The following is a 13547-nucleotide window of genomic DNA, read 5'->3' on the forward strand; positions in this document are numbered from 1 at the left end:
TTGAGGTTATGAATATATTGTATTTTGTAGAAAAATGGCTTCTGATTGATTTTTTCTGACAGAAAATGGCTTGAAAACATACAAAAATGCTGGAAATGATGTGAAATGTTCAAGTCAAAACTTTTTACAGAAAATAGCATCTTTCCTAACTGCTGTTGTTGCAGCGTCACCATGACGACCAATGTGAAGGTTTGCAGAAGAACACTCCAAGTTCATGTCTTTGTGAGCTCCATCACTTTGTACAAGATGCTCTTCTGCCCGTAGCGGACCTGCAGTGCGTTCTTCTGCCTGCTGCTGAGTGGAGTCAGCGCGGCCTGGTCCTCCATCAGACTCTGGTCCCTGTCCACGCTCTCCTGGCTGTAGGACCTCACGGTCAGACGGGCCGCGCCGTGGAGGAGCCGCTTCCACTCGCTCCTCAGCCCGCACAGCCCCTCGTTGGAGAAGGCCCGGGCGATCCCCTCCTCTTCATCTTCGTCCTCTTCCTCCCAGCCGTCGTTGTCTCTGAAATCTGCGAGCTCCTCCTTGGACATGCACAGCACCTGAGCACGCGGGGGTAAGTTTACTCCGTGGCGACTTGGGACATGTGTGCACACACCTTCAGCACGGTGTGGAGCTCCGTGTCGGTGAGGCAGCCATCCTTGCCGAAAACGAGCGCTCCTTTCTCTAGCGTCATCTCGCGTAGCATCTCCCACTTCTCCTTGGAGAGCTGCGGGTCCACCTCGGGGTCTTGGGGGGCACAAGACATGCGTGTGAGGTGTGCATTTCTTACTAAACAGCAGAGAATACCAGGCATTCTTCACATCTGACTTCATTAAATACATGTGCATTTAATTCAGCACAAAAACAAGTCATTTAAAAAGTTGAATGCATTCTGTGGATTTTTCATGGCATTTAAAAAAAAACATTTTTTTCACATGTTCTATTTCTTTTCAAATCACTTTAGTCAAATTTTAGAAAAATAAATAAATAAATGTTCCTAGATATATTTTTTTATAATTTTAAAATCCACAATTTGGTACTTGTAGCTACAATCCACTTTTTTTTCATAAAGTTTTCCCTGAACTCCACAGACAAATAAAATATACAATTTCATGTTTGCTTAAAAAAAATGTTTCTTCTTCTTTAAAATTAAAATGATTTTTTCCTAAAATCATAATTATTATTTAAATAATGCTTGTATTTTTCTGGAAAGTTGCATTTAATTAAATACAAAAATAAGTAATTTAAAGGTTGAATACATTCTGTGGATTTTTAATGGCATTTAAAAAAAGAATGTAAAATCGTATGTTCTATTTCTTTTCAAATCAAATTTTTTTTTTTTTTTTTCCTGGATATATTTTCTTATATTTTTAACATCCACAATTTGGTACTTGTAGCTACAATCCACTTTTTTTTCATAAAGTTTTCCCTGAACTCCACAGACAAATAAAATATACAATTTCATGTTTGCTTAAAAAAAATGTTTCTTCTTCTTTAAAATTAAAATGATTTTTTCCTAAAATCATAATTTGTTTCATATTTATTTTTTATTATTTAAATAATGCTTGTATTTTTCTGGAAAGTTGCATTTAATTAAATACAAAAATAAGTCATTTAAAGGTTGAATACATTCTGTGGATTTTTAATGGCATTTAAAAAAAGAATGTAAAATCGCATGTTCTATTTCTTTTCAAATCAAATTTAATTTTTTTATTTTTCCTAGATATATTTTCGTATATTTTTAACATCCACAATTTGGTACTTGTAGTTACAATCCACTTTTTTTTCATAATTTTTTCCCGGAACTCCACAGTTTGTTAAAAAATATATAAATATTTTTCTTCTTTAAAATTGTAATTATTTTTTCCTAAAATCCTAATTTGTTTCATTTTTTTATTTAAATAATGCTTGTATTTTTCTGAGAACTTGCATTTAAACACAAAAACAATTAATTTAAAAAAGTGAATACATTCTGGATTTTTAATGACATTTAAAAAAAAGGTAAAATCATGTATTCTATTCCTTTTGAAATCAAATTTTATAAAAAAAAAACTTTTTCCTATATATATTTTTAAAATCCACAATTTCGTACTTTCGTACCACTTTTTTTCCACAATGTTTTCCCTGAACTCCAGACTTTCAAACAAATAAATTTACAATTTCATGTTTGTTAAAAAAAACATTCTTTTTCTTCTTTAAAATGTTATTTTTATTTTTTCCTAAAATCATAATTTGTTTCATATTTATTTTATTATTTAAATAATGCTTGTATTTTTCTGAAAAGTTGCATTTCATTCAACACAAAAACAAGTAATTTAAAAAGTTGAATACATCCATCCATCCATCCATTTTCTACCGCTTATTCCCTTCGGGGTCGCGGGGGGCGCTGGAGCCTATCTCAGCTACAATCGGGCGGAAGGCGGGGTACACCCTGGACAAGTCGCCACCTCATCGCAGAAGTTGAATACATTCTGTGGATTTTTCATGGCATTTAAAAAAAAAAAAAATTCACATGTTCTATTTCTTTTCAAATCAAATAAAAAAAATTTAAAAAAGTATTCCTAGATATATTTTTTTATTTTTAAAATCCACAATTTGGGACTTGTAGCTACAATCCACTTTTTTTCATAATTTTTTCCCTGAATTTCACAGACTTACAAACAAACAAAATCGACAATTTCATGTTTGTTAATTTTTTTTCCTTTTCTTCTTTAAAATTAAAATTGTTTATTTTTTCCTAAAATCCTAATTTGTTTCATATTTATTTTTTTATTTAAATAATGCTTGTATTTTTCTGAAAAGTTGCATTTAATCAAACACAAAAACAAGTCATTTAAAAAGTTGAATACATTCTGGATTTTTTTAATGGCATTTAAAAAAAAATTGAAATCACATGTTCTATTTCTTTTCAAACAAATTTTATAAAAAACATTTTTTCTTAAGATATATTTAGATATATATCTAAAGATATATATCTTAAGATATACATTTTTTAAATCCAAAATTTGGTACTTGTAGCTACAATTCACTTTTTTTCATAATGTTTTCCCTGAACTCCTCAGACTTTCAAACAAATAAAATCTACAATTTCATGTTTGTTAAAAAAAAAAGAAGTCTTCTCTACAATTAAAATTATTTATTTTTTTCCTTTAATCATTATTTGTTTCATATTTATTTTTTTATTTAAATAATGCTTGTATTTTTCTGAAAAGTTGCATTAACAAAAAAAACAGTTTTCCTAAAAGCCACAATTTTCTCATATTTCTTCAAATCCTATTTATTTTCATACAGTTTCTTTAAAGTGTAGATTTCCTTGAAATATTTCCGTCCAACACGACTTAAACTGGTTAAGTATTTAAAAGCAATTAAATTGAACTAGTTTCCTGTAAGGAATCTGTAGTGGGCGGGGCTAGGATGGAGGAAGTTCCAAATAAGGAAATGGCTCCTTGTCCCTCAGTCTGACCGTGCCAAGCGGTCGACATGTACCTGTGGCGGCGACGTGGTGCAAGTTGGCGACCGGGATGTCCGCCGTCTCGCTGCTGTTGCTAGGATACGGCTGGGTGAAGCCGTACATGTGCAGGAGCTGCCAGTTGGCCATCTGCCCGTACGTGTTGAACACCTCGTGGCCTTTCTCGATGCCACGCACGCTCACCATCTTCAACGTGTCCTGAGAGGATGACATCGCCGTTAAAAGCAAATTCAAATATTGAGATTTAAAAAAAAAAAAAAAAAAGGGTTTACTGGCGTGAACTCCAGGTTGGCGTTGTGGTCGGACACGTGGTTGAGCATGTCGGCCATAGGGACCATCATGGGGGGAGTGGAGGTCTCCTCCTCCTCGTCGTCCTCTTCATGTGGGTCTTGGAAACTGTAACATTGGATCAGTCAGACCTTGGAAAAATGATAGTTTGAATGTCCAGGATGAGGGGAATGTGTTGAAGGTGGAATGGTTTGAATCGGTTGAAAAATGTGGAAATGGTAGAAGTTTGAAAAATGGCCAATTCATTTTGAATGGGAAAAATGTCCTGGAAAACCTGGAATTCTGGGAAATCTGGGAATTTGTCAAGGGAAAGCCCGCGATTCCCCGAATAGGCTGAACAGTTTGAATCGGTTGAATAATGTGGAAATTGTGAAAGTTTGAAAAATGGCCAATTCATTTTGAATGGGAAAAATGTCCCGTAAAACCTGGAATTCTGGGAAATCTGGGAATTTGTCAGGGGAAAGCCCGCGATTCCCCGAATAGGCTGAACAGTTTGAAGTTAGAACGGTTTGAATCGGTTGAAAAATGTGGAAATGGTGGAAGTTTGAAAAATGGCCAATTCATTTTGAATGGGGAAAAATGTCCCGGAGAACCGGGAAATCTGGGAATTTGTCAAGGGAAAGCCCGCGATTCCCCGAATAGGCTGAACAGTTAGAAGTTAGAACGGTTTGAATCGGTTGAAAAATGTGGAAATGGTGGAAGTTTGAAAAATGGCCAATTCATTTTGAATGGGGAAAAATGTCCCGGAGAACCGGGAAATCTGGGAATTTTTGGAATTTGTCAAGGGAAAGCCTGCGATTCCCGAATAGGCTGAACAGTTTGAAGTTGGAACGGTTTGAATCGGTTGAATAATGTGGAAAGCTTCAAAAATGGCCAATTCATTTTGACTAGGAAAAATGTCCCATAAAACCTGGAATTCTGGGAAATCTGTGAATTTTTGGAATTTGTCAAGGGAAAACCCGCAATTCCCCGAATAGGCTGAACAGGTTGAAGTTAGAACGGTTTGAATCGATTGAAAATTGTGGGAATGGTGGAAGTTTGAAAAATGGCCAATTCATTTTGAATGGGGAAAAATGTCCCAGAGAACCGGGAATTCTGGGAAATCTGGGAATTTTTGGAATTTGTCAAGGGAAAGCCTGCGATTCCAGAATAGGCTGAACAGTTTGAAGTTGGAACGGTTTGAATCGGTTGAATAATGTGGAAATTGTGAAAGTTTGAAAAATGGTCAATTAATTTTGAAAGGGAAAAATGTCGCGTAAAACCTGGAATTCTGGGAAATCTGTGAATTTTTGGAATTTGTCAAGGGAAAGCCCGCGATTCCCCGGATAGGCTGAACAGTTTGAAGTTGGAACGGTTTTAACCGGTTGAATAATGTGGAAATTGTGAAAGTTTGAAAAATGGCCAATTCATTTTGAATGGGAAAAATGTCCCGTAAAACCTGGAATTCTGGGAAATCTGTGAATTTTTTGAATTTGTCAAGGGAAAGCCCGCGATTCCCCGATTAGGCTGAACAGTTTGAAGTTGGAACAGTTTGAATCGGTTGAAAAATGTGGAAATGGTGGAAGTTTGAAAAATGGCCAATTCAATTTGAATGGGAAAAATGTCCCGGAAAACCTGGAATTCTGGGAAATCTGGGAATTTTTAGAATTTGTCAAGGGAAAGCCCGCGATTCCCCGATTAGGCTGAACAGTTTGAAGTTGGAACGGTTTGAATCGGTTGAAAATCGTGGTAATGGTGGGAGTTTGAATAACGGCCAATTCAATTTGAATGGGAAAAATGTCCCGGAAATCTGGGAATTTTTGGAATTTGTCAAAGGAAAGCCCGCAATTGAACAGTTTGAAGTTCCACCATACTGGAAATTCAAACTATCACTTTTCCAAGTTCAAAAAAATTCCAGGATTTTCCAGGATTCCTGCTTTTCCAAAGCCCTATTTCCACCCTTATTTTCTGGCGACTACTCCTTCCACATTTTTCAACCGATTCAAACCATTCCACCTTCAACACATTCCACCATCCTGGAAAGTCAAACTATCATTTTCACGTTAAAAAAAATTCCAGGATTTTCCAGAATTCCTGTATTTCCAAAGCCCTATTTCCACCCTTTTTTCTGGCGACTACACCTTCCACATTTTTCAACGCATTTCAACCGTTCCACCATCAAAACATTCCTCTTAATCAGGACAAAAAAACTAAATTGTTTTTGAACTGGATTAAATCCTGGTTTTCCCGAAATTCCAGGAATTCCATAATACCATTTCTCAATTCAACATGTTACTGCTTCAACATTTTTCGACCGATTTGAAACATTTCAACACCAACCATTTCAACTCATTCTGACCATTCAAGTTTTTTACCATTTTCAAAACAATTCCCGCTAATCCCGAAATTCCCAAATTTTTGGGAAATTCCCATTGAAATCAATGGGACATTCCTCAAAGTTCCACAATTCCCACATTTTTCATCTGATTCAAACCGTTCCAACTTCAAAATATTCAGCCTGTTCAGGAATTGTGCTCTACTTCAACAATTCTAAAAAAAAAAATCCCTGATTTCCAATAATTCCTTTTTTGTTCTTTTTTTTTGTTTTTGCATTTTCCCCATTCAAAATGAATTGGCCATTTTTCAAACTTCCACATTCAAACCATTCCACCTTCAACACATTCCACCATTCTGGACATTCAAACTACCCTTTTCCCAAGTTAAAAAAAAAATCCCAATTTTCCCTAATACCATTTACTGCTTCAACATTTCTTGCCCGATTTAAACAATTCCAACACCAACCAATTCAGCTCATTCAGGACATTCATGCTCCTAATTGTTTTCCAAAAAATCCCGCTTTTCCCAAAATTTCCAGGAAGTTCCCATTGAAATGAATGGGGACATTTTTCCAAGTTGCACAATTCCCACATTTTTCAACCTATTCAAACCATTCCACCTTCAACACATTTCACCATCCTGGAAATTCAAACTATCATTTTTCCAAGTTCCAAAAAATTCCAGGATTTTCCAGAATTCCTGTATTTCCAAAAGCCCTATTTCCACCCTTTTTTCTGGCGACTACTCCTTCCACATTTTTCTAGGCATTTCAACCGTTCCACCGTCAAAACATTCCTCTTAACCAGGACAAAAAAACAAAGTTGTTTTTTTAACTGGAAAATTTCCCGGTTTTCCCGAAATTCCGTATTACCATTTCTCAATTCAACATGTTACTGCTTCAACAATTTTTCGACCGATTTGAAACATTTCAATACCAACCATTTCAACTCATTCAATTTTTTTTACCGTTTTCAAAACAATTCCCGCTTTTCCCAAAATCCCCAAATTTTGGGGAAATTCCAATTGAAATCAATGGGACATTCTTCAAAGTTCCACAACGCCCACATTTTTCATCTGATTCAAACCGTTCCAACTTCAAAATATTCAGCTTGTTTGGGAATTGTGTGCTCTACTTCAACAATTCTAAAAAAAAATTCCCTGATTTCCAATAATTCCTTCTTTTTTCTTTTTTTTTTTGCATTTTCCCCCTTCAAAATGAATTGGCCATTTTTCAAACTTCCACAATTCCCACATTCAAACTAGTCCACCTTCCACCATTCTGGACATTCCAACTACCCTTTTCCCAAGTTCAAAAAAATTCCCGATTTTCCCTAATACCATTTACTGCTTCAACATTTCTTGCCCGATTTAAACACTTCCAACACCAACCAATTCAGCTCATTCAGGACATTCATGCTCCTAATCGTTTTCCAAAAAAATCCCGCTTTTCCCAAAATTTCCAGGAAGTTCCCATTGAAATTAATGGGACATTTTTCCAAGTTGCACAATTCCCACATTTTTCAACCTATTCAAACCATTCCACCTTCAACACATTTCACCATCCTGGAAATTCAAACTATCATTTTTCCAAGTTCCAAAAAATTCCAGGATTTTCCAGAATTCCTGTATTTCCAAAAGCCCTATTTCCACCCTTTTTTCTGGCGACTACTCCTTCCACATTTTTCTACGCATTTCAACCGTTCCACCGTCAAAACATTCCTCTTAATCAGGACAAAAAAACAAAGTTGTTTTTTTAACTGGAAAATTTCCCGGTTTTCCCGAAATCCCGTATTACCATTTCTCAATTCAACATGTTACTGCTTCAACAATTTTCGACCGATTTGAAACATTTCAACACCAACCATTTCAACTCATTCAATTTTTTTTTACCATTTTCAAAACAATTCCCGCTTTTCCCAAAATCCCCAAATTTGGGGGAAATTCCAATTGAAATCAATGGGACATTCTTCAAAGTTCCACAACGCCCACATTTCTTATCTGATTCAAACCGTTCCAACTTCAAAATATTCAGCTTGTTTGGGAATTGTGTGCTCTACTTCAACAATTCTAAAAAAATTCCCTGATTTCCAATAATTCCTTCTTTTTTTTTTTTTTTGCATTTTCCCCATTCAAAATGAATTGGCCATTTTTCAAACTTCCACAATTCCCACATTCAAACTAGTCCACCTTCCACCATTCTGGACATTCCAACTACCCTTTTCCCAGGTTCAAAAAAATTCCTGATTTTCCCTAATACCATTTACTGCTTCAACATTTCTTGCCCGATTTAAACACTTCCAACACCAACCAATTCAGCTCATTCATGCTCCTAATCGTTTTCCAAAAAATCCCGCTTTTCACAAAATTTCCAGGAAGTTCCCATTGAAATGAATGGGGACATTTTTCCAAGTTGCACAATTCCCACATTTTTCAACCTATTCAAACCATTCCACCTTCAACACATTTCACCATCCTGGAAATTCAAACTATCATTTTTCCAAGTTCCAAAAAATTCCAGGATTTTCCAGAATTCCTGTATTTCCAAAAGCCCTATTTCCACCCTTTTTTCTGGCGACTACTCCTTCCACATTTTTCTACGCATTTCAACCGTTCCACCGTCAAAACATTCCTCTTAATCAGGACAAAAAAACAAAGTTGTTTTTTTAACTGGAAAATTTCCCGGTTTTCCCGAAATTCCGTATTACCATTTCTCAATTCAACATGTTACTGCTTCAACATTTTCCGACCGATTTGAAACATTTCAACACCAACCATTTCAACTCATTCAATTTTTTTTTTACCGTTTTCAAAACAATTCCCGCTTTTCCCAAAATTCCCAAATTTTGGGGAAATTCCAATTGAAATCAATGGGACATTCTTCAAAGTTCCACAACGCCCACATTTTGTATCTGATTCAAACCGTTCCAACTTCAAAATATTCAGCCTGTTTGGGAATTGTGTGCTCTACTTCAACAATTCTAAAAAAATTCCCTGATTTCCAATAATTCCTTCTTTTTTCTTTTTCTTTTTTTGCATTTTCCCCATTCAAAATGAATTGGCCATTTTTCAAACTTCCACAATTCCCACATTCAAACTAGTCCACCTTCCACCATTCTGGACATTCAAACTACCCTTTTCCCAAGTTCAAAAAAATTCCTGATTTTCCCTAATACCATTTACTGCTTCAACATTTCTTGCCCGATTTAAACACTTCCAACACCAACCAATTCAGCTCATTCATGCTCCTAATCGTTTTCCAAAAAATCCCGCTTTTCACAAAATTTCCAGGAAGTTCCCATTGAAATGAATGGGGACATTTTTCCAAGTTGCACAATTCCCACATTTTTCAACCTATTCAAACCATTCCACCTTCAACACATTTCACCATCCTGGAAATTCAAACTATCATTTTTCCACGTTCCAAAAAATTCCAGGATTTTCCAGAATTCCTGTATTTCCAAAAACCCTATTTCCACCCTTTTTTCTGGCGACTACTCCTTCCACATTTTTCTACGCATTTCAACCGTTCCACCGTCAAAACATTCCTCTTAATCAGGACAAAAAAACAAAGTTGTTTTTTTAACTGGAAAATTTCCCGGTTTTCCCGAAATTCCGTATTACCATTTCTCAATTCAACATGTTACTGCTTCAACAATTTTCGACCGATTTGAAACATTTCAACACCTACCATTTCAACTCATTCAATTTTTTTTTACCATTTTCAAAACAATTCCCGCTTTTCCCAAAATTCCCAAATTTTGGGGAAATTCCAATTGAAATCAATGGGACATTCTTCAAAGTTCCACAACGCCCACATTTTTTATCTGATTCAAACCGTTCCAACTTCAAAATATTCAGCTTGTTTGGGAATTATGTGCTCTACTTCAACAATTCTAAAAAAATTCCCTGATTTCCAATAATTCCTTCTTCTTTTTTTTTTTGCATTTTCCCCAGTCAAAATGAATTGGCCATTTTTCAAACTTCCACAATTCCCACATTCAAACTAGTCCACCTTCCACCATTCTGGACATTCAAACTACCCTTATCCCAAGTTCAAAAAAATTCCCGATTTTCCCTAATACCATTTACTGCTTCAACATTTCTTGTCCGATTTAAACACTTCCAACACCAACCAATTCAGCTCATTCAGGACATTCATGCTCCTAATCGTTTTCCAAAAAATCCCGCTTTTCAGGAAATTTCCAGGAAGTTCCCATTGAAATGAATGGGGACATTTTTCCAAGTTGCACAATTCCCACATTTTTCAACCTATTCAAACCATTCCACCTTCAACACATTCCACCATCCTGGAAATTCAAACTATCATTTTTCCAAGTTCCAAAAAATTCCAGGATTTTCCAAAAGCCCTATTTCCACCCTTTTTTCTGGCGACTACTCCTTCCACATTTTTCTACGCATTTCAACCGTTCCACCGTCAAAACATTCCTCTTAATCAGGACAAAAAAACTAAGTTGTTTTTTTAACTGGAAAATTTCCCGGTTTGCCCGAAATTCAGTATTACCATTTCTCAATTCAACATGTTACTTTTTCAACATTTCAACACCAACCATTTCAACTCATTCAATTTTTTTTACTGTTTTCAAAACAATTCCCGCTTTTCCCAAAATTCCCAAATTTTGGGGAAATTCCAATTGAAATCAATGGGACATTCTTCAAAGTTCCACAACGCCCACATTTTTCATCTGATTCAAACCGTTCCAACTTCAAAATATTCAGCCTGTTTGGGAATTGTGTTCTCTACTTCAACAATTCTAATAAAAATTCCCTGATTTCCAATAATTCCTTCTTTTTTCTTATTGCATTTTCCCCATTCAAAATGAATTGGCCATTTTTCAAACTTCCACAATTCCCACATTCAAACTAGTCTACCTTCCACCATTCTGGACATTCAAACTACCCTTTTCCCAAGTTCAAAAAAATTCCCGATTTTCCTTAATACCATTTACTGCTTCAACATTTCTTGCCCGATTTAAACACTTCCAACACCAACCAATTCAGCTCATTCAGGACATTCATGCTCCTAATCGTTTTCAAACAAAATCCTGCTTTTCCCAAAATTCCCAAATTTCCAGGAAGTTCCCATTGAAATGAATGGGACATTTTTCCAAGTTGCACAACTCCCACATTTTTCAACCTATCCAAACCTTTCCAACATCAACACATTCCACCCATCCTGGACATTCTAACTAACACTTTCCCTGGTTCCGAACCAAATTCCGGTTTTCCTGGAAATTCAAACTCTTCAACATTCAAACTATTCTTACATTCATACTACATTCTGTCAGCATTTCACTTCAACTTCAGCATTGGAACATTCACACGCAATTCCTTCAGGAATTGCCTCTTCTAGTTTCAGTTCATGCCCCCTGTGGACACTTGACGTAAAAGTTGAAAAGATACCAAAGTTGGTTCCTACGTGACGCGTTCCCGGTGGGGTTTATTTAGGAAAACACTTTCCTATTGTGGAGTACAGTAGTAAGTCGGACTGACCTGTAGGCCATGACAAAAGCCACCAGTTGCGTGTACAAGTCCAGCGTGTGCGTGTCAGGACTCCACAGGTCTGCATGCTTGGCCATGAAGGGCAGGACCAGGTCCTCGTACTCCCTCCGGATGTTGGTCAGGTCCGCGTCCACGGCCTCGGGAACTCCAGTCCCCCGCAGCAGACTGTCTCTGTCCTCTTTGGACCTGAATGTGCAGCAATTGACAGTAGTGACCGCCAGAGGGCGCTGGTACACACACTTTGGACCTGAATGTGCTGCAATTGACAGTAGTGACCGCCGGAGGGCGCTGGTGGACACTTTTGAATAATGCAAGATGCCACATCATCAAGACTTTAGGGGGGCTTGCTTAGGTCTACACTGTGGCTCGTTGGTCTAGGGGCATGATTCTCGCTTAGGGTGCGAGAGGTCCCGGGTTCAAATCCCGGACGAGCCCGTCTTTTGTTTTTTTGGAAGGTTTGCAAAAAAAAAAAAAAAGTTGTATTTTTTTTGGCTAAGATTTATGCTTGATTGTAGTAGCTGATTTCAGAATGTAAAAACACAACTTCCGTGACATATCTAAGTGTTTGTTTATTTATTTTGTCACGACATACATGAAAAATGTCATTAGTCTTTGTGTTGGTCGGTGTTTCGGTTCTAAATTAAGTGTTTTTTTTTACACTTGACAGTTCAAGGCTCCATAAGTGTTATATTATTTAACTCTGGAACCAATTATTTAGGTTTGCAATATCCATGGGGAAGAAATAGTTTGCAAAACCTAACAAATATGAGGTTTTTATTGTGGTGACTGCAAAAAAAAAAACACCCACCTTATTGGCGAAGTTGAGAAAGTGGCTGTGCCAGCAACATGAGGGTTCCTGGTTCAATCCCCACCATCAGTGTGTGTATGTGAATGTGGAAATAGTGTTAAAGCGCTTTGAGTTCCTTAAAAAGGTAGAAAAGCGCTATACAAGTATAACCCATTACCACATATATTGGAGGCGGAGCTAAAGCTGGGTCGGAATCACATGACCCAGAGGCACTTCCGGGTTTCAGGCGATGATCTAAACCCCATTAGTCTGTTTATTTACCCCAAATCAGTGCAGATTTAGGATTATTTTGAAAGATTTATTTCCATAATGTTTTGTATTAAAAGAATAGTTTTCATAATACACCGACAAGGGACAGTGAAAAGGTGTAGTTGTGCTGTTGGACGACTACGGGTTGAAAATGCACTTCTTGTTTAGTCCCTCGAATCGAAAGTACAGCCGTCCACAGCGTTTCTGCATTCAACACTCCAAACAACGTTATTACGTTTTGCAACATGACTAAAACAATTCTTGCTTAATAAATTGTCCAAAGCGTGATGTCTGAAGGAGTGTTTTCATACATATTTGTACTTGTTATCGTACCAAAATCAAGCTAGCCTCGTTAGCAATAGCAAATATGCTAACAAGTGTCTGTATTAACTTAAAATGGCTTCATTTTAGTTTCGTAAAAATTGACCAAAACGTCACCCTGGAGTTATTGAGTCTGTTTCGCTGATTGGAGAGCGAGCTTCCGCAGCTCGTGGGTGCATGACGATGACCTCTGTTTTGTCTAATCATCCGTTTTACTGCCTGTGCAACATGCACCTTTTGTGAACAATTAAGCTATGTGAATAAGCATTTTCCGTACTGGTATATAGCGTTCTCACTGTGATGCATTAGAGCAGTGGTCCCCCAACCACTGGGCTGCACAAGGGAAAAAGATAATAATAATGCTTTCGGTCTCCCCTAGAGGGGGGGGGGGGGGGGGGTTACCCACATATGCGGTCCTCTCCAAGGTTTCTCATAGTCATTCACATCGACGTCCCACTGGGGTGAGTTTTTCCTTGCCCTTATGTGGGCTTTGTACCGAGGATGTCGTTGTGGCTTGTGCAGCCCTTTGAGACACTTGTGATTTAGGGCTATATAAATAAAGATTGATTGATTGATTGAATAATAAAAAATATATAT

The 13547-nt window shown here is 37.0% G+C and overlaps 1 protein-coding gene and 1 non-coding gene across 2 annotated transcripts in view; one reads left to right on the forward strand and one right to left on the reverse strand.

Moving 5' to 3' along the window:
• setd6 (SET domain containing 6, protein lysine methyltransferase) overlaps positions 1-13547 on the reverse strand; it is a 22650-nt gene continuing 9103 nt past the window's right edge. The window contains exons 5-9 of the mRNA XM_072911916.1: positions 11564-11758; positions 3721-3844; positions 3466-3646; positions 596-726; positions 1-539 (exon numbers count right to left, since the gene is read on the reverse strand). Coding sequence (XP_072768017.1) covers positions 213-539; positions 596-726; positions 3466-3646; positions 3721-3844; positions 11564-11758 — 958 coding nt within the window. The 3' untranslated portion in view covers positions 1-212. The remainder of the gene's footprint in view (positions 540-595; positions 727-3465; positions 3647-3720; positions 3845-11563; positions 11759-13547) is intronic.
• Positions 11936-12007, forward strand: trnap-agg (transfer RNA proline (anticodon AGG)). The gene has a single exon. It is a non-coding gene; the product is annotated as a tRNA-Pro (tRNA).

The sequence above is a fragment of the Nerophis lumbriciformis genome, linkage group LG29 (assembly GCF_033978685.3).
Source record: "Nerophis lumbriciformis linkage group LG29, RoL_Nlum_v2.1, whole genome shotgun sequence".
Taxonomy (NCBI): Eukaryota; Metazoa; Chordata; class Actinopteri; order Syngnathiformes; family Syngnathidae; genus Nerophis; species Nerophis lumbriciformis.